General features: G+C 44.5%; 1 protein-coding gene across 1 annotated transcript in view; it reads left to right on the plus strand.

Annotated features, from left to right (window-relative positions):
* Nucleotides 1–22,343, plus strand: part of LOC115111731 (LETM1 domain-containing protein LETM2, mitochondrial-like) — a 24,408-nt gene extending 2,065 nt beyond the window's left edge. The window contains 10 exon segments of the mRNA XM_065011650.1: nucleotides 10,984–11,058; nucleotides 11,389–11,695; nucleotides 11,698–11,895; nucleotides 14,821–14,968; nucleotides 16,887–17,026; nucleotides 17,246–17,569; nucleotides 17,815–17,934; nucleotides 19,539–19,631; nucleotides 19,777–19,845; nucleotides 20,434–22,343. Coding sequence (XP_064867722.1) covers nucleotides 11,012–11,058; nucleotides 11,389–11,695; nucleotides 11,698–11,895; nucleotides 14,821–14,968; nucleotides 16,887–17,026; nucleotides 17,246–17,569; nucleotides 17,815–17,934; nucleotides 19,539–19,631; nucleotides 19,777–19,845; nucleotides 20,434–20,487 — 1,500 coding nt within the window. The 5' untranslated portion in view covers nucleotides 10,984–11,011 and the 3' untranslated portion in view covers nucleotides 20,488–22,343.
* The last annotated feature ends 2,178 nt before the right edge of the window (nucleotides 22,344–24,521 follow it).

Consider the following 24,521-nt stretch of genomic DNA (forward strand, 5'->3'; position numbering starts at 1 on the left):
AAAAACATCTATACGTGACTTTGCTGAGCTTCACAATCAATTTTAGATAAATGCTAGCATCCATCCCATGACTTGAATGGGATTTGTGCCACAAATGCTAAAACGTTAGCATGTGGAAACCAATTGATTGCTGTCATACCTTGTCCATAGACTGCTTACAGGGTACAGAAACCAACGTGTTATTTAGTAATTTGGGTGAACTATCCTTTTAAACCATCTATGGGCCTAGTATATTGAACACAATCAATACATATTACCACTTTTAAAGCACATTCACTCACCTTCATACAATAAAAACCCACACAAACATCCCAAAATGAATACTTTACACCACGTCAAGAGTTTGACTGTATTTCAGAATATTTTTCGGTAAACAAGTTTTTAGCTATTTTTCTTTCACAAAATGTAGCCAATATAGCCGTGCAGTCGCATTTCATAAAAATAGTTGTTCACTTCGGTCTTTGGAACTACAGTATCAACCATTGGCTGATGCATGCAACGTCTGAGCAGGGGAACGCGACCCATATGATATAGCAATCTGATGCCCAACTGCTCAGACGATGATTTGGCACACAATCAATCAAATGTATTTATAAAGCCCTTTTTACATCAGCAGATGTCACAAAGGACTTTACAGAAACCCAGCCTAAAACTCCAAACAGCAAGCAATGCAGATGTAGAAGCACAGTGGCTAGGAAAAACTCCCTAGAAAGGCAGGAACCTAGGAAGAAATCTAGAGAGGAGCCAGGCTCTGAGAGGTGGCCAGTCCTCTTCTGGTTGTGCCTGGTGGAGATTATAAGAGTACATGGCCATTAAGGCCAGATTGTTCTTCAAGATGTTCAAATGTTCATAGATGACCAGCAGGGTCAAATAGTAATCACAGTGGTTGTAGAGGGTGCAACAGGTCAGTACCTCAGGAGTAAATGTCAGTTGACTTTTCATATCTGAGCATTCAGAAGTCGAGACAGCAGGTGTGGTAGGGAGAGAGAAACGAAAACAGCATGTCCGGGACAAGGTAGCACATCCGGTGAACAGGTCAGGGTTCTATAGCCGCAGGCAGAACAGTTGAAATTGGAACAGCAGCGCGACCAGGTGGACTGGGGACTTCCAGGAGTCATCAAGCCAGGTAGTCCTGAGGCATGGTCCTAGGGCTCAGGTCCTAGGAGAGAGGGAGAGAGAGAGAATTAGAGGGAGCATACTTAAATTCAAACAGGACACCAGATAAGACAGAAGAATTTCACCAGATATAACAGATGGACCCTAGCCCCCCGGCACATAGACTATTGCAGCATAGAGGGGGAGGATCAGGGGACACTGTGGTCCCGTCCGACGATAACCCCGGACAGGGCCAACCAGGCAGGATATAACCACACCCACTTTTCCAACGCCCAGCTCCCACACCACAAGAGGCAAATCAAAAGACTTGAGACATGGATTGTGTATGTGTGCAATTCAGAGGGTAGATGGGCAAGACAAAAAATGTAAGTGCCTTTGAACGTGATATGGTAGTAGGTACCAGAAGCACTGGTTTGTGTCAAGAACTGCAACGCTGCTGAGTTTTTCATGCTCTACAGTTTCCCTTGTGTATCAAGAATGGTCCACAACCCAAAGGACATCCAGCCAACTTGACACAACTGTGGGAAGATTTGGAGTCAACATGTGCCAGTGTAACGGATGTGAAACGGCTAGCTTAGTTAGCGGTGCGCGCTAAATAGCGTTTCAATCGGTGACGTCACTTGCTCTGAGACCTTTAAGTAGTGGTTCCCCTTGCTCTGCAAGGGCCCCGGATTTTCTGCAGCGATGGGTCTTCGTGGGTGACTGTTGTTGATGTGTGCAGAGGGTCCCTGGTTCGCCGCTGGGTATGGGCGAGGGGACGGTCTAAAGTTATACTGTTACACCAGCATCCCTGTAGAACGCTTTCGACACCATGTAGAGTCCATGCCCTGACCAATCGAGGCTGTTCTGAGGGCCAAAGGGGGTGCAAATCATTATTAGGAAGGTGTTCCTAATGTTTGGTATACTCAGTGTAGTTGCCACTGTGAGAGGGCCCATGGATTGTTTGTGATAAGTTTATTGTTAATTATTTATCGATGGTGCAATTTCATTTTCCAGGTAAGTTGATTGTCAATAAAATGCTATTTTATGCCTGCTACATTAGGTTAATCAAGTGAGTGGTTCTTTCCTTTAAGCGGATTCAATCCCGCTAGAAAATGTTTTACTTCATCTATTGGTGCTCAGCCCTGTCAATCAAGCCTATCCTCATCTGATCTAGTATGTCAACAACAATCAAGTCTGTGGGCGTGTTTCAGTGGTATGGCAAAAGCAACCGACTGTAGATGAAAGATTAGTGGAATCTGTGTGGGTAGCTGGACAGGTAGGATGACTGACAGTGAAGGTGAACAGGTGGTCACGTGTCAGGTGACAGAGGAATGGATGAGACTGAGGCAGGAATTCCTTTAACCATAAAGTGGTATATTTACTGAGTAGTCTGTGCTGCATCACAAAGGAAACATATAACATGTATCCAATCAAATTCATAATGAAAGATCAAATCATATAATTCATTATTAACATCATTTAGGGAATTCAACAGTCCAGTTCATTAAGAAGTCAATAGTAATCATCCGTGAGTCATTTAGGCTCGTAACTGTTTATCATAAATCATGAAAGAATACAAACAGTGAATGGTTATTCAATCTATAATCCCCATTATCAAAATCGATCAGTTAGCAAACAATGACGTTTCTCATTTCACTCTTTCAATTGTCTTCATGTGTACATATAATTAATTTCAATACATATGAACCATATCGATTGCATAATTGGCCTATGAGGATCCGTAGGGCCATGATCATTGACAATTCACATTACACAATATGTTTGAAGCGTGCGCTCCAAGCCGCGCTCCGCGGTAATAACTATAAACAATAACTGATGGCCCATCTCCGGATCGCAACAGATAGTTCAGATTAAAGGTAACAGAGTCGGTGGATTCATGGACGCACAGAATTTATGGATCAGATGGAGTTAAGGAAGAGAAAGCAGCGAGATCAGGCGATGGCAATTTCCTTCTTTTATGGAGTTGAGATCTGTCGGACATTTCCACCTGGCCTAATTAAAGCGCCCCTGGCCCAGCTGAGTAAATGGCAATGAATTAAAGGATTATTACACCAACTCCATGGGCCCTTTCTACAGTAGACAAAAGTCGAGTGACATCGGGGGAGGTGCATCTCTGACAGCTGAAAATTGGAGAAGGGTGTAATTGCAGATTGCAATTATGGGTGTTTTCTGATATCAGGCGTTTCTTGATATCAAGTTATTCCTATTGATGCTCGCCATTGGTTGGTGGCCGTTTCTTTCGCATCGAGGGCAACAGTTGTTGACAACTGCAGCATTGTAGCTAAGCCTAACCCTTTTCCTAATCTTTCCTAACCTGCCACACTAATTCACCTAACCTGCCATGTTAATTATCCTAACCTGCCATGTTAGATATCCTATCCTGTTATGTAAACAAACCATTATCAACAAACCATCAGTCTCATAACACTGGAACTGACCAATGGCAGGTATCAGTGGGCATTTCCTGATATCAGGGAACACCCACATCAGGAAATGCCCCGATTTGCAGAACGCAATTACACCATAATCGAAAGTCGGACACTAATGTGGTTTTCCAACAGCAAGGCTCAGATCAACATGGCAGTGTTACCATTGTTTATACAAGTTTTTCTTTATAATGCTGAAATAAATATGGCTCCAACCCCCCATATCACACACTCACAAACTGAAATACACTGCTCAAAAAAATAAAGGGAACACTTAAACAACACAATGTAACTCCTAGTCAATCACACTTCTGTGAAATAAAACTGTCCACTTAGGAATCAACACTGATTGACAATACATTTCACATGCTGTTGTGCAAATGGAATAGACAACAGGTGGAAATTATAGGCAATTAGCAAGACACCCCCAATAAAGGAGTGGTTCTGCAGGTGTTGACCACAGACCAATGCTCAGTTCCTATGCTTCCTGGCTGATGTTTTGGTCACTTTTGAATGCTGGTGGTGCTTTCACTCTAGTGGTAGCATGAGACGGAGTCTGCAACCCACACAAGTGGCTCAGGTAGTGCAGCTCATTCAGGATGGAACATCAATGCGAGCTGTGGCAAGAAGGTTTGCTGTGTCTGTCAGCGTAGTGTCCAGAGCATGGAGGCGCTACCAGGAGACAGGCCAGTACATCAGGAGACGTGGAGGAAGCTGTAGGAGGGCAACAACCCAGCAGCAGGCCCGCTACCTCCGCCTTTGTGCAAGGAGGAACAGGAGGAGCACTGACAGAGCCCTGCAAAATGACCTCCAGCAGGCCACAAATGTGCATGTGTCTGCTCAAACGGTCAGAAACAGACTCCACGAGGGCCTGACGTCCACAGGTGGGGGTTGTGCTTACAGCCCAACACCGTGCAGGACGTTTGGCATTTGCCAGAGAACACCAAGATTGGCAAATTCCCCACTGGCGCCCTGTGCTCTTCACAGATGAAAGCAGGTTCACACTGAGCACATGTGACAGACGTGACAGAGTCTGGAGACGCCATAGAGAAAGTTCTGCTGCCTGCAACATTACATTTACATTTACATTTAAGTCATTTAGCAGACGCTCTTATCCAGAGCGACTTACAAATTGGTGCGTTCACCTTAAGACATCCAGTGGAACAGCCACTTTACAATAGTGCATCTAAATCTTTTAAGGGGGGTGAGAAGGATTACTTTATCCTATTCTAGGTATTCCTAAAAGAGGTGGGGTTTCAGGTGTCTCCGGAAGGTGGTGATTGACTCCGCTGTCCTGGCGTCGTGAGGGAGTTTGTTCCACCATTGGGGGGCCAGAGCAGCGAACAGTTTTGACTGGGCTGCGCGGGAACTGTACTTCCTCAGTGGTAGGGAGGCGAGCAGGCCAGAGGTGGATGAACGCAGTGCCCTTGTTTGGGTGTAGGGCCTGATCAGAGCCTGGAGGTACTGAGGTGCCGTTCCCCTCACAGCTCCGTAGACAAGCACCATGGTCTTGTAGCGGATGCGAGCTTCAACTGGAAGCCAGTGGAGAGAGCGGAGGAGCGGGGTGACGTGAGAGAACTTGGGAAGGTTGAACACCAGACGGGCTGCGGCGTTCTGGATGAGTTGTAGGGGTTTAATGGCACAGGCAGGGAGCCCAGCCAACAGCGAGTTGCAGTAATCCAGACGGGAGATAACAAGTGCCTGGATTAGGACCTGCGCTGCTTCCTGTGTGAGGCAGGGTCGTACTCTGCGGATGTTGTAGAGCATGAACCTACAAGAACGGGCCACCGCCTTGATGTTAGTTGAGAACGACAGGGTGTTGTCAGGATCACGCCAAGGTTCTTAGCGCTCTGGGAGGAGGACACAATGGAGTTGTCAACCGTGATGGCGAGATCATGGAACGGGCAGTCCTTCCCGGGAGGAAGAGCAGCTCCGTCTTGCCGAGGTTCAGCTTGAGGTGGTGATCCGTCATCCACACTGATATGTCTGCCAGACATGCAGAGATGCGATTAGCCACCTGGTCATCAGAAGGGGGAAAGGAAAGATTAATTGTGTGTCGTCTGCATAGCAATGATAGGAGAGACCATGTGAGGTTATGACAGAGCCAAGTGACTCGGTGTATAGCGAGAATAGGAGAGGGCCTAGAACAGAGCCCTGGGGACGCCAGTGGTGAGAGCGCGTGGTGAGGAGACAGATTCTCGCCACGCCACCTGGTAGGAGCGACCTGTCAGGTAGGGACGCAATCCAAGCGTGGGCCGCGCCGAGATGCCCAACTCGGAGAGGGTGGAGAGGAGGATCTGATGGTTCACAGTATCGAAGGCAGCCGATAGGTCTAGAAGGATGAGAGCAGAGGAGAGAGAGTTAGCTTTAGCAGTGCGGAGGGCCTCCGTGATACAGAGAAGAGCAGTCTCAGTTGAATGACTAGTCTTGAAACCTGACTGATTTGGATCAAGAAGGTCATTCTGAGAGAGATAGCGGGAGAGCTGGCCAAGGACGGCACGTTCAAGAGTTTTGGAGAGAAAAGAAAGAAGGGATACTGGTCTGTAGTTGTTGACATCGGAGGGATCGAGTGTAGGTTTTTTTCAGAAGGGGTGCAACTCTCGCTCTCTTGAAGACAGAAGGGACGTAGCCAGCGGTCAGGGATGAGTTGATGAGCGAGGTGAGGTAAGGGAGAAGGTCTCCGGAAATGGTCTGGAGAAGAGAGGAGGGAATAGGGTCAAGCGGGCAGGTTGTTGGGCGGCCGGCCGTCACAAGACGCGAGATTTCATCTGGAGAGAGAGGGAGAAAGAGGTCAGAGCACAGGGTAGGGCAGTGTGAGCAGAACCAGCGGTGTCGTTTGACTTAGCAAACGAGGATCGGATGTCGTCGACCTTCTTTTCAAAATGGTTGACGAAGTCATCTGCAGAGAGGGAGGAGGGGGAGGAGGATTCAGGAGGGAGGAGAAGGTGGCAAAGAGCTTCCTAGGGTTAGAGGCAGATGCTTGGACTTTAGAGTGGTAGAAAGTGGCTTTAGCAGCAGAGACAGAAGAGGAAAATGTAGAGAGGAGGGAGTGAAAGGATGCCAGGTCCGCAGGGAAGCGAGTTTTCCTCCATTTCCGCTCGGCTGCCCGGAGCCCTGTTCTGTGAGCTCGCAATGAGTCGTCGAGCCACGGAGCAGGAGGGAGGACCGAGCCGGCCTGGAGGATAGGGGACATAGAGAATCAAGGGATGCAGAAAGGGAGGAGAGGAGGGTTGAGGAGGCAGAATCAGGAGATAGGTTGGAGAAGGTTTGAGCAGAGGGAAGAGATGATAGGATGGAAGAGGAGAGAGTAGCGGGGGAGAGAGCGAAGATTGGGACGGCGCGATACCATCCGAGTAGGGGCAGTGTGGGAAGTGTTGGATGAGAGCAAGAGGGAAAAGGATACAAGGTAGTGGTCGGAGACTTGGAGGAGTTGCAGTGAGGTTAGTGGAAGAACAGCATCTAGTAAAGATGAGGTCGAGCGTATTGCCTGCCTTGTGAGTAGAGGGGAAGGTGAGAGGGTGAGGTCAAAGAGGAGAGGAGTGGAAAGAAGGAGGCAGAGAGGAATGAGTCAAAGGTAGGCGTGGGGAGGTTAAAGTCGCCCAGAACTGTGAGAGGTGAGCCATCCTCAGGAAAGGAGCTTATCAAGGCATCAAGCTCATTGATGAACTCTCCGAGGGAACCTGGAGGGCGATAAATGATAAGGATGTTAAGCTTGAAAGGGCTGGTAACTGTGACAGCATGGAATTCAAAGGAGGCGATAGACAGATGGGTAAGGGGAGAAAGAGAGAATGACCACTTGGGAGAGATGAGGATCCCGGTGCCACCACCCCGCTGACCAGAAGCTCTCGGGGTGTGCGAGAACACGTGGGCGGACGAAGAGAGAGCAGTAGGAGTAGCAGTGTTATCTGTGGTGATCCATGTTTCCGTCAGTGCCAAGAAGTCGAGGGACTGGAGGGAGGCATAGGCTGAGATGAACTCTGCCTTGTTGGCCGCAGATCGGCAGTTCCAGAGGCTACCGGAGACCTGGAACTCCACGTGGGTCGTGCGCTGGGACCACCAGATTAGAGTGGCCGCGGCCACGCGGTGTGGAGCGTTTGTATGGTCTGTGCAGAGAGGAGAGAACAGGGATAGACAGACACATAGTTGACAGGCTACAGAAGAGGCTACGCTAATGCAAAGGAGATTGGAATGACAAATGGACTACACGTCTCGAATGTTCAGAAAGTTAAGCTTACGTAGCAGGAATCTTATTGACTAAAATAATTCAAATGATACAGTACTGCTGAAGTAGGCTAGCTGGCAGTGGCTGCGTTGTTGTTGTTCTATCTCTCTATAGTGCTGTTTCTTGTATTATGGTCTCTTGTTTCTTTAGAGGTTTCACTTTGTTGTCCTTTTTCTTTTCCTTTTTCTTCTGTCCTTATTTTGTCTTCCTTTCTTCTGTTAACTAGATATTTTTTGTTGTTATTCTTTGTAAGCTAGCTAGCTTCTTCCAGGAGATTCCCTAGCAACTGCTTAGCAACAAGTAAACAATTCAGCTAGCAATTCAGCTAGCTAAGATAACTGTACAATTTTATGAAAAATAGTTACTTCTTCAAAAGCCTGTCTTTTTGGTTTGTTCCTTGTTTTGTCTTCTATTGAGTCTTGCAGTTTTCTCTTGATTTTTTCGATGTATTTCACTCTAAAAAACCATTTAAATCTCAATATATACAGGAGCTCATTTTTCAGCAGCTGCTCAATTTGGAACTCCGGAAAACATCCTCCAGCATGACCGGTTTGGCGGTGGGTCAGTCATGGTGTGGGGTGGCATTTCTTTGGGGGGCCGCACAGCCCTCCATGTGCTCGCCAGAGGTAGCCTGACTGCCATTAGGCACCGAGATGAGATCCTCAGACCCCTTGTGAGACCATATGCTGGTGCGGTTGGCCCTGGGTTCCTCCTAATGCAAGACAATGCTAGACCTCATGTGGCTGGAGTGTGTCAGCAATTCCTGCAAGAGGAAGGCATTGATGCTATGGACTGGCCCGCCCGTTCCCCAGACCTGAATCCAATTGAGCACATCTGGGACATCATGTCTCGCTCCATCCACCAATGCCATGTTGCACCACAGACTGTCCAGGAGTTGGCGGATGTTTTAGTCCAGGTCTGGGAGGAGATCCCTCAGGAGACCATCCGCCACCTCATCAGGAGCATGCCCAGGCATTGTAGGGAGGTCATACAGGCACGTGGAGGCCACACACACTACTGAGCCTCATTTTGACTTGTTTTAAGGACATTACATCAAAGTTGGATCAGCCTGTAGTGTGGTTTTCCACTTTAATTTTGAGTGTGACTCCAAATCCAGACCTCCATGGGATGGTAAATTTGATTTCCATTGATACATTTTGTGTGATTTTGTTGTCAGCACATTCAACTATGTAAAGAAAAAAGTATTTAATAAGAATATTTCATTCATTCAGATCTAGGATGTGTTTTTTTAGTGTTCCCTTTATTTTTTTGAGCAGTGTATAATGTGGTCATTGTAAGATCAATTACTGAGAGAGAGCTTCAAATATCACATTAATTTGTATATAGGCTATCCAATGTATACATGAAGTTGGTTCCCGTTTTAGTCATGTCTTTGGTCACCTTTGCATGGGTCAAACAAAAACACCCTAATGATTGGTTGACAATAGAGCCTCCCACAATCCAGGCAAGGCTGCAGGAGGAATTTGGTGATGAACAACTGCAGAAACTTACAGTCAAGTTCATGACCTTTGATCACATGATTTCTGTAAAGTTCCTGCAGTAGACATGTAGGCTCTAGTATGAACATTTTTATCCTTATAATGCAACAATCTTTTAAAGGCATCTGTCACTGACTTTGGAGATGGCTGCCGGTGTGGCCATGAGGTGGGGGTAAGATGGCGGACTGGAGAAAAGTGGAACATGTTTTGAGTGAATATGGAGTGGTGGATCACACAGAACTTGTGATAGAGCTACAGAAGAAAATTGAACATGACGAGAGTGAGGATGAATTAACTGCGGTGGCAGGTGCGGTGAAGACAGCAGAGTATGAGCCTCATCCTGATGATGACAAAGATGATTCTGGCCCAGTGGGAATGAGGTTTTTTGGAGAGAATGGATCCTTGCCTTCTGGCAGATCCGTATGTGGTGTCAGGTTTGGTGGAGAGCAGGTTGTGATATGTTGGGTCAGTGAAAGTGACTCGAAGTGGAATTGTTTAGATTTTTTGTGTGTTTCTGCCGTCCAGAGGGAGCATACACTCCGTACCATGCAACTGGGGACAAGAACTGTGACTTGCTTTCCTCTCTGGAGCAGGGCGCCGTTGAAAGGAGTGATAACTGGAGTGCCGTTAAGTGTGGAGGATGATCAACTGAAGTTGAAGATTCCCAGTGTCTCTGACGCCCGCCGTTTGGTTACAAAATGTTTTGGACAATAGGGTCCCGTCCTCCCTGGCTGCTGGCCTGGAGTAGGATCAGATAGGGCCATAGTTGTGAGGTTTTAATGTGTGCAGGGTTAGTTAGTAGGGCAATTTTTTTCCACAAAGTGTAATGAATTCATACTACAGAATAGCATGCTGATACACAGCCAATACAGTAGGTGGCAGCATGCACTTATATTTTTTGGTGGTTGCCCGCAATAATACCAAAGAAGTCACCGACTTCACAAAAGTGATCCACTCGAACGCGCCCGGTGTGACTCCCAATAACCTTTTCAGTGAAGTAACAGGGTTTCCACTAGATAACATAGCTACAAAGTCAAAACTGGTCTTAATTTAAGGTTAGGCGTAAGGTTAGGTTTAAAATCAGGTCTTAATAAGATAAATTGTAGAAATGGGCGGGAGTTAGCCATAATTATGACTGTTCATTTAACTAGTGACGACCCGGGAGCAGCGTTAGGTCACTGTACCAAATAGGCGAAGTTGGTCAAAAGGGTACACGACGTTTCTCAAAGGAATATTAGTAATAATAAAGTCAGAAATGGGTTTATTATCTCATCAGTCTTGATTTTCGTCGCACATCTTCAATCAGCACACAACTGTGAATGGATTGTAACGTTACTATTTTGCTCTTTTAGACAATCTTTACGACGCCCTGTCGGCAGCCATAACATAGCTCTCTCGAGAACAATTTGACGTTCGAGGTAAGCTAGCAAAGTTCGTCAATCAACTTCCGTTTTCAGTTGTTTGCTCTAGGAACATGCATTATCTCTGTATGTTCCTAGGTTTGCTAAGTCATCAGATATTTTAGATGTTCTATTGTCAAACCAAAGTTTCAATCTCTCAAGACTGCAGATGTTAGCTAATTAGCTAGCTAATGAGCTACAGTACTGTCTGTAATCCGCATCGTCAACATTACATCGTATCACACTGAATCCATTAAACGACGGTTGGAAATATCTTAATGTAATGTATTTCACTGGTCTTATTGTTCACCATACAGGAGACCTCGATCTGCCGGTGTAACAACAATGGCAGTGTTCAGTGCACAGGTGCTTCTGGCAGTAACAAGATCAAGGTAGGAGACCAGGTCACCGGCTCTATATTAGAAACTATTTAGGCCTGCACTTACCTCAACCACACAGTGGGGACACACACCACTGTAGGTGTCCACAAGATCCCTGCTAGTTAAATCAGTCATTTAACTCTCCAGGAAGTAATTTGGAAGAGTTGGTTATGTAAACAAGCTGTTCTGGTCTGTAAATGCCATAGGTGGCACCCCACAAACCATTGGTCTAGTTTAGAACAGCAGTGTGCCTGGCTGACTGCTGTAGTGAAAGAAAGGATATGTCAAATATGACCAGGCAGCCACTGACCAGACTGATGTATCTATGTGTTCTGTCTCTAGGGGATCTTACCTGCTGTCTAAGAGGCACAGCTGCTGCCCTCTCCCCTCCACAGCCTACGTCCACCACAACCTGGACCCCCCCAGCCGCCTGTCGTTCTTACCCTCCCTCAGCCATTCCAGGTCTGGCTACCCTCACTGTGTTCGGCTCCATGGTTTCAAGAACCACAGCACCACCCTGCTGGCCAGATCTCTGCACAGTTCCTGTGTCTGGCTGCAGGACACCAAGGCCCCTGTCACCCCAGCCCAGGATGACCACCCAGGGACGTTTAAGAATGGCCCCCCTACACCCCAACCTCCAGTCCCTGCTCCCCTGCTGCTGCCACTGTTGTGGCTGCAGCTGCCCCTACGGTCCAGGTAGTAAGGAAATCTATTGGCCAGAGGATAGTGGATGAGCTGAAACACTACTACAATGGCTTCAGGTTGTTGGGAATTGATACCAAGATTGCAGGGAGGATGGTGTGGAGACTGCTGCACGGACAACTGCTCTCACGCAGGGAGAGGAGACGGGTAAGTCAGGAAGTGTAGGCTGAGTTCGCTCTGTGTTTAACCTGTTCCTTAAGGAGTAAATGACAGGGTAGAGGGCAGGATTTATAGGAATACTCTTTGATGTGTAGTAAGGAGTACCAGGAACTAATGATCATCTGATCACCTCCAAATCTCAGGATGTTTTGAAAAGAACAAGGTCCTACCTTTTGAACTTATTGAACCAATATCACTATTGCTCATTTTTGCGTTCATGTTTTCTCTCGTTGTGCCTATTGAACACAACCGAAGGAGTAGAGCCACGTGTCGTGAGGTATTGTAGTTTAACCCTCAGTCTAAGAACAAAACTCTTAGGTCTGAGTCACCCAATCTGGCCCTTAGATTATAAACATTTCAGAACGCTGCCTGCCACAGTGCCAGTGTTGTGGTTAATCTGCTATCGGAAAAAGGACATTCATGTGGATGGTGTACCGAACGGTCTCTAATAGACTGTCTGGTGAAACATAGGCAAATAAGACGGATTGATGAATGAAACACAGTACATGTCGGGTCGCAGGCATGTAGATACAGTACGCCAAACAAACAAACAAACACCCACCCACCCTCAGTTGACTTCAGGCTCCATGTTTATTAGTAAGGCTGATTGAAAGGATGCATCTAGCCTATTGCCTCTGATACAAGATGGGTGCAATAACACATGCACACATCCAAACATACCGCCGTGTGACCCTTGCTGTTTGAATGCCATGGTAGAGCATTACTCAGCACCGGTGCTATTTTAGAAAGGGACTGGCAGTGCTAGTAGTCTGCTAGAGATGGAGGGACAGAATCCTAACATAGTGTTGTTGCCCATGGTGGGTCAAGGGGGATTCCTTCTTGTGTTGTGGCTTAAGACCAGGAGTGAAAGTAAGCCGATCCGGGTTTGGCGTCCCAGCAAAATAAATAGTGGGGGTATGCCGTATCTGTAAAACGTGAGCCTATCACAATAATTTAAGAAAACTATAGGCTGCTACAACATTATTTAACATTACCGCAGGTCAGCTACATGAAAATGAGTGAATTTACTTAAACAGGCAATATATAACATTATCCCAAATAGTTTTGTGCTTTGATAAGTGGCCCAGACGAGACACACAGGCACAGCAGTGGGCGCAGCTATTCAGCCTTAAGTGTTGTATGCCTTATGATCATTGCCAAATTTCATTACACTTTTAGTTGGTTTGTAACTGATGTCTCTTTCTATTCATCAAATTGCTACTCTCCCTGGGATCCACATAAAACATGACCTAATACATAACCTAGATGAGTACATTACAAGGACAGAACCACATACATTTTAAATAAGAATACACACTTTTGTGCGTTTATGCCTTTATGGGATTTCATAGACTACTGAATGCAAGTGCAACACACGAAAATGGAAATGTACTAACGAGAAGGTGCGTTGCAAATAGGCTGACACTTTCTTCACTATCCTGATCCGACAAACTTTATCCGTTGTCATACGTACAGTTTCACTATCCTGATCCGACAAACTTTATCCATTATCATACGTACAGTTTCACTATCCTGATCCGACAAACTTTATCCGTTATCATACGTACAGTTTCACTATCCTGATCCAACAAACTTTATCCACTATCATACGTACAGTTTCACTATCCTGATCCGACAAACTTTATCCGTTATCATACGTACAGTTTCACTATCCTGATCCGACAAACTTTATCCACTATCATACGTACAGTTTCACTATCCTGATCCGACAAACTTTATCCGTTATCATACGTACAGTTTCACTATCCTGCTTATATGAAATAACGAGGACAGTGTTTCAGATGGAGTTTCACTTATATCCTTCACTCTGTTCAGTTCATAGAATGAACAGAACCGTCATCAAATGTGGCTTCACTTAACGTCCTTCACCCCCATTCAGCTCATAAAATGAACTAAACGGTCACACACAGACTTCTGTTTGCGTCTTTCACCCTTGCTCATAACAGTGAGCTAAATTCCTTGAGTCTTGAGCCTTGTTACAGGCCTGTAAGGGTTAGCTGAGGTATAGTGTAATGTGTTAATCTACTGTTCATGAAGAGTTAGCTGAGGTATAGTGTAATGTGTTAATCTACTGTTCATGAAGAGTTAGCTGAGGTATAGTGTAATGTGTTAATCTACTGTTCATGAAGAGTTAGCTGAGGTATAGTGTAATGTGTTAATCTACTGTTCATGAAGAGTTAGCTGAGGTATAGTGTAATGTGTTAATCTACTGTTCATGAAGAGTTAGCTGAGGTATAGTGTAATGTGTTAATCTACTGTTCATGAAGGGTTAGCTGATAGTGTAATGTGTTAATCTACTGTTCATGAAGGGTTAGCTGAGGTATAGTGTAATGTGTTAATCTACTGTTCATGAAGAGTTAGCTGAGGTATAGTGTAATGTGTTAATCTACTGTTCATGAAGGGTTAGCTGAGGTATAGTGTAATGTGTTAATCTACTGTTCATGAAGGGTTAGCTGAGGTATAGTGTAATGTGTTAATCTACTGTTCATGAAGGGTTAGCTGAGGTATTGTGCCAGTCTTTGGACCTTGCTCATAAAAGGAACAAGATCCTGTGAATCAGATGGACTAGAGTATATAAAATGAACAAGAATCAGATGGGAGTTTCACCTAAGCTGTGGCCACAGCCATTGGTTTTGTTTGTTCAAAGAGAACATTTTTTTGTCGGTCACATTTCAAAATGTTTGGGATTGACTTGAGTGTTGGCATTCTATTTCTATAGGTGTTGGTGCAATCACAGGGCAAAACTCACATTGCATCACTGCAGCTTTCTATAATACCAAAAAACTGTAGCCTACATAAGTAATCTGCCATATTTTTAATCTCTCTCCTCTCCTCCTCTGTTGTGTGAGAACTGTTACTGTTTGCTTTGCTAACCCTCCGTTTTCTCTCCAGCTGATGAGGACATGTGCTGACCTGTTCCGCCTGTTGCCCTTCATGGTCTTCATCATCGTTCCCTTCATGGAGTTCCTGCTTCCTGTCTTCCTCAAGCTCTTCCCTGAGATGCTGCCCTCCACTTTCGAGACCGAGACCAAGAAGGCACGTTCTTCACACTGTTGCAATGTTAATGTCCTTGACTTGTTGATGACTGACTGTGTCTCAATGGTCTAAACTTGCTTCCTTGTCTCCTCTCCTTCATCTGCACTGATCTAGTCATGATATGCTAGGTGTCTGTTTTTCTGTTCTTCCATTTTTGATATATATATATTTATTTTTTAACTAGGCAAGTCGGTTAAGAATATATTCTTATTTACAATGACGGCCTACCCCGGTCAAACCCGGACGACGCTGGGCCAATTGAGCGACACCCTATGGGACTCTCAATCATGGCTGGATGTGATACAGCCTGGATTCAAACCAGGGACTTATGCAGATAAAGGAAAGGAGACAAAAGCACACTTGAGATGCACCCAAGCAAGGGATATATTTCCGTTAGACCTGTAGGCCATTAGAATGAGCAGAAGTGTGTCCCAATCTATTTTCTCCTGAAGTGTGCACTTGTTCACCTCCCTTCATAGATTTGACAGGAAATTACTACTCAAAGAAACTCTCTAGCCCATGCCCCCACTAATCCAATGTTTATTTTACATTTGTGGGGAGTAGTGAACAGGTGCACACCCCAGGAAGAAATAAATTATTGGGACACCCCAGGTCTTTGAGTGGGATTAGACCCAATAGGCCTCAGCCTGGTTTCCCGATAGTGATGAAATTCAGGCTTATGTTTTTTTTAAATTCATTTTTTGTCAACGATGCATCTTTCCTACAACGGCTAACTATGTAACACGCGTTTCCCCAAAACCACGCAGAGAGAACAGTCTCCCAGTGCGTCGTTGGAGAAAGTGCCGATACTGATATGATCGGGGGGAAAAGGCAGCGCTGCTCTCGGACCAGCTTTCTCAATGCAAAGCTTACCTTTTAAAATTGGAATTATTTCACAATACTGACGACAGATCAGCTCCTAGAGCGAGATTAGCAACTACGGCTACAAATGTATTTGTATTTATTTTTTTGGTGACCAGAGTGGGTCACCGTTGAGACCGTGGTCTCATTCACAAGAGAGCTCTGTGAACATGAACATACACCATTTATTACACATAATGTAAGATGATCAAAACAGACACATCTCTCACATATCACCCCATTGAGTATAATTTCTGTAATAACCTGAAGGCTATTTCATGAGGTGGCTTATTCTAATGCTTACCCAATAAAAATGCCCTAAATCGCACATCATGAAATATGTTGAGACAAATTACTCCCAAGTAGAAAAATAGAACTCGAATGAACATGAAGTGTATTTCATAATGATTTGAAGCATGTTTTTAAACATCACTTGTTTGTATCAATTGCAAAGACATTGGCAACTTTATTTGTAGTCAACTTTGTTCTGAAGTTATCTGCAGTCAGAGAAGATAAGCTGTGATTCTATGTTTAGCGGAGATCTTCTGTGTGTAAGGTGACGCGGGAGGGCCATAAGCTGCTCTACAAAAGGCGGGCGTTAGATTGCGATCTTTTTCAAGTGCAACGTTAATGGTTTTGGGAAACCGCTCTGAGATTTAACAATGCTCCTACGAAGGTTGTAACGATGAACTTCACCTTGAGATGCTTTTGGGAAACCGGGCCCTGGCTAGTTGTAGGTCACTCTGAATGGCTTTCATGTCCTCGTGCTCCTGTACAACAAGAGGTGCCTGACCTGGCTGCTCACATCATGGCCATTGGGATACCTACAGGAAACAAGGGTAGTGACCACCATTAGCCAACTGGAGCACTTTGAAAGTTTGTTTTCAAATAGACCCTCTTTAACATTACCTAGCAACTTCATAGAATGCCATGAGGCTCTTTTTTTACCTACTCTTTTTCTAAAACCAATCGCAAGTAGCTAATATTAGTTTATGCATGAGGACCATTTGAGAAATGACTTCTCCCTCTCTCTTTCTGCCCTTTTTCTCTCTTTAAGGAAGAGAAGCAGAAGAAGGGTCTGGCTGCTAAGCTGGAGCTGGCTAAATTCCTCCAGGAGACCATAGCAGAAATGGCCAAGAGGAACAAGACCAAGGCTCTGACAGAGGACGAGACGCAGCGCTTCTCCACCTACGTACAGAAGGTAATTTAGCCAGAGGGCAAAGCCTGCATCCACACCTCTGGTTCATAATGTCATGAATGTTTCAAGTTTTCATCCCGTTGTTTGTCTAGTCCTGGTCATACAGACGTGATAATGGTCAACATGTGATAACGTTCACTTGCCCATGTGTCCCTCCCAAGTCTGTCTCCAAAGTCCCCAGACTGCTCTAACTAACCCCTGTCCTCCCTGTGTCATCTCCAGGTGCGTCACACAGGGGAGCAGCCCACCACTAAGGACATCGTTAAGTTCTCCAAGCTGTTTGAAGACGAATTAACGCTGGAGCATCTAGAGCGCCCCCAGCTGGTGGCCCTGTGTAAGCTGCTTGAGCTCCAGCCCATAGGAACCAATAACCTGCTCCGCTTCCAGCTGATGATGCAGCTGAGAACCATCAAAGCAGACGACGAGGTGATCGCCACTGAGGGTGTGCCTGCTCTGAGTGTGTCAGAGCTGCAGGCAGCGTGTCGTAGCAGAGGGATGAGGTCACTGGGTCTGACCACTGACCAGCTACGCCAACAGATGCAACAGGTCAGACACTCAACTTGTAAACAAGTCATCATCATTAGTTGCATCGTGCTGCCTTAGAATATATTCAAAATCAAAACGTATAGCCCACCTTGTTAAAGATGCGTTATTTCAAGCCACTAAAGGATTCAATATATTTATTTGTATTATAAGGGATGCGTCCAAAATGGCACCCTGTTGTGCCATTAGGGATGAAAAAGGATTATCTTCTTCAGTGGCCTCTGACCTGTAACCTCTGTCTGTTCCAGTGGTTGGACCTGCACTTGAAGGAGAACGTCCCTCCCTCTCTGCTGCTGCTCTCCAGAGCTATGTACTTGACTGACGTCAAACCCATTATACCCGTCATACCCCCTGTACCCAAACTAGAGGTAAGACATCATACCCCCTGTACCCAAACTAGAGGTAAGACAATCCTTACCTAGCGCTTCAAGCACTGATGCTGCATTAGTAGCCTACCAAATGTGCTAATTGCCTGTAATTATCCCTCTAAATGACTCTGACATCATTGCAAGTGTAATCAAAAATCTAATCAATCACGAGCTCATGTTGCGCTACATTTCTTTAGGCTTTGCAATTGCGTGAGAAAACTAGAGTTTTGATGGCCTCTATTAAAAATAGTACCCAATCAGCTTTCTATAGGCTAGCCCTACTATTTCTCAACTTTCCTAATATTAAGCACATTTCTTCTCTTTACAACAGGAGTATAGCTTACCTGGCTGGCATGAAAATGAATCACGGGAAATACGTCATCCATTCACAATTTAAGTGCATAGATATTTATCGAGACAGGTGCATGATAATGGTCCATTCTATATCAAAACAAATTTCATACATATCTTGTTTAGTATATTCAGGGGCGGCAGGGTAGCCTAGTGGTTAGAGCGTTGGATTAGTAACCGAAAGGTTGCAAGTTCAAATCCCCGAGCTGACAAGGTACAAATCTGTCGTTCTGCCCCTGAACAGGCACTGTTCCTAGGCCGTCATTGAAAATAAGAATTTGTTCTTAACTGACTTGCCTAGTTAAATAAAGGTAAAATAAATCAAATTAAAATATAAATATCTAAAGACAAGAATAAATCAAGAATAGTCTGACGGGGGACAATATCACACAAAGGGAATGCTGCCGGGAAATTTGAGACATGATCAAGTGCTTGTCAAATTGTGAATAAGAGAATGATGAAGTGTGTGCAGCCTGCGTAAAAAAACAGCCCATGCCTTTCATGATGCTTTTTTTCAAATCAGCATTAGTCTCATCATGCAGCCTTAGAATGTATTACAAATCAAAACATATAAACATATTTTATTTCGCAACTAAAGTTGCATAAATAACTCTAGATGGAGCATATTGAAGGACCTGTTTCTTTGTTAACCGCACTCCCTCAAATCGTTTGGAGAAAATGTCCTTTGTATTTCATAATATAATGCCAAGGAATTCTAAACAAATCTTGTCTGCCAAATGAACTAGTGTAGCCCACAGCCATGTGGTATAGCCAGTTCAGGAGCTAACGTAAGGACAACGCAGAGCGTTCTGTTCTTATGAAATGGACCACATACTAGAGGTAAGACCCCCAACCAGATCAGTTCGTATTTGAGAAGGGTGATCTGATTCTAGGTCTGTGGTCAAGGGCTTCTGCCTCCAGTGATTCTGACAGAAGCACAGGTTTCCCTCCGAACTAAGGCTTGACCATCAGACCATGGAGGCCTGGTTTATTCTCCAACTCTTGAGCGTAGTGATATAGAAATGCAGATGAAGTATGTTCCTGCTGCCAACTCTCTCTGTGGATTTTACACCAGTCTCCGGACACTCTGTGGAAGGCATCACCACTGCTTACATAACTGGCCTGATCATTCCATTTGTGTGTGTTTTTGTTTTCAAGGGAGGTCATTGTGTGTGTTTTGTTAAACCGAGAGGTGATAAGAGAACTGTCTAAGTATGTATGTTGATAATGTAACATTGTGTTGTATGTTTCAGAAGGCCACTCCTCTAGCTGAGACCCCACAGGGAACAACAGCCTCCTCCTCAGACTTACTAGTGGACCCAGCTCTGGTCATCAAAGACAGGCTGGTTAGTATGCAGACACACACAACCCGGTCACAGAATGCTCAATAGAGTATGGTCAAAGACCGACCGGTCCAGTATCTTCTCCAGGATGACCTGTGGTGTTGGTAATGAAAGTCCTAATTTCTGGTGTGTGTTTCTGTTCCTCCAGGTGGAAGAGGTTAGAGACCAGGCTGCCATCGTCTCAGACAAACCTCCCACCCCTGCCCAGATTGTTCAGGTCAGCCACCTTTGACCCTCAGTCATGTGATACCCACAGGGAGCATCACTGTAGTGACTAGATGGCCGTGCTAGAAATGACAGAGTAGCCGTAGTAAATAGATGGCCAGGCTGCTGGCAAGCAAATGACTCTTCACAACTTCACTTAACATCTTCATAACTTGTGAAAAATGAAATTAGCTTTTTGATTTTGATTTATGCTTAGAGATGGTTAAAGGTTAGTGTTAGTGGTAATTACATTAACCCCAATACTGTCTCCCTTTCTCTCACCACATCCTAATCGCTCACACAACAAACTGCCCAACCAACCAACCATGGACTCTTGGAAGATTAGCACCATTGTGGGCTAAAAGATAAACAAACATGTCCACATGATATCATAGCTATTTAACCATCAATCCACCTACTTGCCACATTCATTAACCATATAGGATTTATGAGTAGTTAAATTACAGTGCGCCCATAACGGGTTTTATTCCATTATTGTTAATGTCCATGTCTGAAATTCACCATTATTCAATGAGTGCCATCTGTTTCTTTTTCATAATTTGTTTGTAAATTAACCTTTGCCCTCTGACCTCTCTTCCAGGCCGAAGAAGCAAAGGCGTCCCAGAAGAGCAAGATAAGTGTCAACGGAGTGTGAGGAGGACTGAAAGGGCTTGACCGGACCCCACAACCCTGTGTCCTCAGGGTTGAGGGGGGCTATCAATCAAGCTTATCTACACCAAGAGGGATCAGTCAACCCAATCACCCCTCTGCCCCCCTTAACACCTTCTCCTTATCCCAAAGACCAGGGGGGCGTGAGACTGTATCCCCCGTCCTCACTGTCTAGCCAATGGGGGCTCGCTGTGTGATGAAAAGGTCATAAGATCATCACATGATAATGTCATTAGACCAGACAACGCTTGGCTAAAATGCCACTTTGCTCAGGATCAGACCTCTGGCTACACCTGGAGTGAGGGCTGCTGGCAGGGGTTTAAAATGGGACACCCACCTCTGCTTTGTCTGAATAGTCTCTGGTTCTTTTCGCCTGCATCTATTTGGTTTACATGTAATGCACTCCATCCATTTGGGTTTCACACTCCATTTCAGCAGGACACTGTTACGTAAACTCTGTTATGTAAAATTCCCTCAACTGGGATTACCTTTCGTTTTGTTTTAGGGATCACAGTTACCCAGTGATGTAACAAATATTATGTCCTTGAAGAGTAGACTCATCCTCTCAAGATGTACCGTTTGGCCCAGTGTTCTGGTTGGTTGGTTTTGGTGTAACTTTAGTCTGTTTCACTTCCGGTTGCATTGAGACCTAGCCTGGTCTCAGATTCATTAGGTGCTGAAGCTGAATCCTCTTGACTAGAAACACCGCAAATGCGAAAGCAGGGGGTGGCTGTGGTGTGTTAGGGGTCACCTGCTGGCTTTGAACCATTCTTCAAGGTGTGTTTTCTCTTAGTTGGCCCGCTCATCTCCAGATCTGGATCAGACTAACGTAGACCACCAACCCCCTCATGTATATTTGTAAATACCCTGTAAATGGTTCTCCGTGTCTGGCAGAAAAGGTACACCTGCTCTGTACGTTGGTTATGCCACGCCCTCAAGCTCTCCCAACTAAAGAGTTCTATGAACTTTTACCCTCCTATTATTTTGTCTTGTTTGTTGAATATTTGAATCTAAGACGGGCCAACTCTTTACATTAACTTGCCTTCATACCATGAAGTTACTCTCGAACTACTCTGGTAACCAGAATGTAATTGTTTAGCTCAAAATGCTCTTTGCAAATAAGGTATATAAGCAATGATTGATGTGTAAAGGAAATTGGGTAAATTGTCTAGCTAGTTACAATGGTAGTTGCATTTGAATTACAACAGAAAATGTAACACACGTGGTATCTGTGCAATTTATTGTGAAGCGTGACACTACGACTGCGTGGTCCAATGTCATTTAGCAGACCCTCTTATCCAGAGCAACTTACAGGAGCAATTAGAGTAAAGTGCCTCTGTCGATGTGCCCTAGTAAGCTCTGGGAATCAAACGAGTGCCCTTAATTGTAAGCTAGCGAGAGAGTTCACTCCTGATACACAGGAGAGGCTGTAGGAGCACCTAAATCCTGATAGTCAACACAACTGCCAGTCTGGGGACAAATGGACTATACAGTGTATATGTTGTGTTAATGCTCTTCTACTACCCTTGATTTACACATTTAAAAGCAAATACTTGACTGACAGCTATTGGAAATGATCCATACCCACTGTTAACTCAACTAGAGAAGTGTGTAAAGAGTTTATTTGAGCGAAACAGCATGAAAATGCAGGTTTTGTGAACTCTTAAAGGATTACACAAGAAAGTGTTAAATTTTATTTTGAAATGTGGTTCTCAAAGAACTTGAAAGATGGCCGCTATTTGATGATGAACTGCCTAGTACCTATCCTGCTTACGTATGTTAACACAATTATGTGATCGAGAAGATTCTTGGAAGGTTTACCACATAAACATATAGTATGTGTACTGTGTATGTTTCATATTTCAGTGTGCGTGTATGAGAGTTTGTGCGTTTCAGCATCAAGTTAGGGCAGGGCAGTTTTTCCAAAACTTGGTCCTTGGGCCACCGCTGGGTGCATGTTTTGGGTTTTTGCCCTACTGCTACACAGCTGATTCAAATAACCAACTCATCAAGCTTTGATTATTTGGACCGAGTTTGGGGAAACCCTGAGTTAGGGGATTAACTTTATGAACCCCTCCAACTGAATTGCATTACTTCACTGATTAGTCAGTGGCCGACCGTTCACCCTTTCTGAATGGAATAGAATGGACTTCATAGTGCATCTTCCTCTCCCAATCACTGATCTGTAGGTGAGTGTATAAGCGAAACCAAGATGTCCACCCTTCTGCTTTGATCAATCCAATCCTCTCAGATCTGTGATTAATTCAAGGGTGGGAAGAGAGGACTATGAGACCGGGGATTCTCCTTTCCATTATTTTTCTACTTGGTTTAAGGATTGTTATGCAAATTAATGTACAGCCAAATCTGTAAAAAGGTGCTTTGTTAGCTCTGCTCTCTGTGGAATGTCTCCTCTCCCTGTTCCCCAATGACTACTGGAAGAGATTTACACTGTCCCAATTCCCCTGCCTTGTTCCTTCCTTTGGCTCCCTTTCATGTCGATAGATTGGTGAAAGGAATTCATATTATTGCTTATACTGTTACCTTTTTTTGTGGTTATTTTGGATCGGTGATCATGGAGGCAAGGAGATTAGGAAGTTGGGGGAGAGAATTGGGACACATACTTCGATTCATTTAAACTCCTGTGTAATTGCCCTTTCACTCACATGCCTAATACCAAATATTAGCTCCTACCCCTAAACCCTTGTTGGTACAAGCAGTATAGTGGAAAGCAGAACCATATTGCTAATGGCATACCTTTCAGATCAACAAGTGGGCTTAGAGTTTGGTGTGGAGTTGAGTAACATGAACTATACTGAACAAAAATATAAACACAACATGTAAAGTGTTGGTTTCATGAGCTGAAATAAAATATCCCAGAAATGTTCCATACGCTCAAAAAGCTTATACAATTTGGTGTACAATTTTGTTTACATCTCTGTTAGTGAGCATTTCTCCTTTGCCAAGATATGCCAAACCTGTCAGGTGGATGGATTATCAAGAAACTGATTAAACAGCATGGTCATTACACAGGTGCGCCTTATGCTGGGGACAAAAGGCCACTCAACAAAACTGCACATTTTAAACAGATGACTCAAGTTTTGAGGGAGTGTGCAATGGGTATGCTGACTGCAGGAATCTCCACCAGAGTTGTTGCCAGAGAATTTAATGTTAATTTCTCTACTATAAGCCGCCTCTATCATTTTAGAGAATTAGGCAGTACGTCCAACCGGCTTCACAACCGCAGACCATGTGTAACCATGCCAGCCCAAGACCTCCACATCCGGCTTATTCATCTGCAGGATCATCTGAAACCAGACAACCGGATAGCTGATGAGAACTGAGGAGTATTGCAGTCTGTAATAAAGCCCTTTTGTGGGTGGGCCTGGGAGGGCATAGTCATGTGAAATCCATAGATTAGGGCCTAATCAATTTATTTAAATTGACTGATTTCCTTATATGAACTGTAACTCAGTAAAATTGTTGAAATTGTCGCATGTTGCGTTTATCATTTTGTTCAGTATATATTACCTTGTCCATTACTGATAAAGAATGGTACTAGGATAGAACTAGAGCATATTCTTCTTTTGGTTTCTTGAGGTAGGTTTCAATTTTCTCCCCTTTCCACACACACTGCTTGTCATGGATTTAAAATGATAGGATTGGTGTATGAATTGTCTGGATGTAGTTTCCACCCAAATCCATGGGAGAACTCAACCCTCACACATATGATAGATGTTGAAGCTTTATGTATGTAAACCTCCTAGCTGGTCTGTGGCTGTGCCAGATATCTGTAGACCGTAGTAGCAAATGTTTGTTGCCAGAAATAAAAATACAGGACTCAAGTGTAAAGGGTTTTTATGAATTTAATGCTATAAATTGTGAACTTCATCTCCCAAGCAGTCATTTGACAGTAGAATGATGTATTGTTTTCAATGTTAGTTAAATACTGTACATGTCTGACAGCAATGATGTATGATGTTGAAAGTGTCTTCTGACCTCCATTAATGAGCTTAGTGGACT

This window comes from Oncorhynchus nerka, linkage group LG27 (genome assembly GCF_034236695.1).
Source record: "Oncorhynchus nerka isolate Pitt River linkage group LG27, Oner_Uvic_2.0, whole genome shotgun sequence".
NCBI lineage: Eukaryota > Metazoa > Chordata > Actinopteri > Salmoniformes > Salmonidae > Oncorhynchus > Oncorhynchus nerka.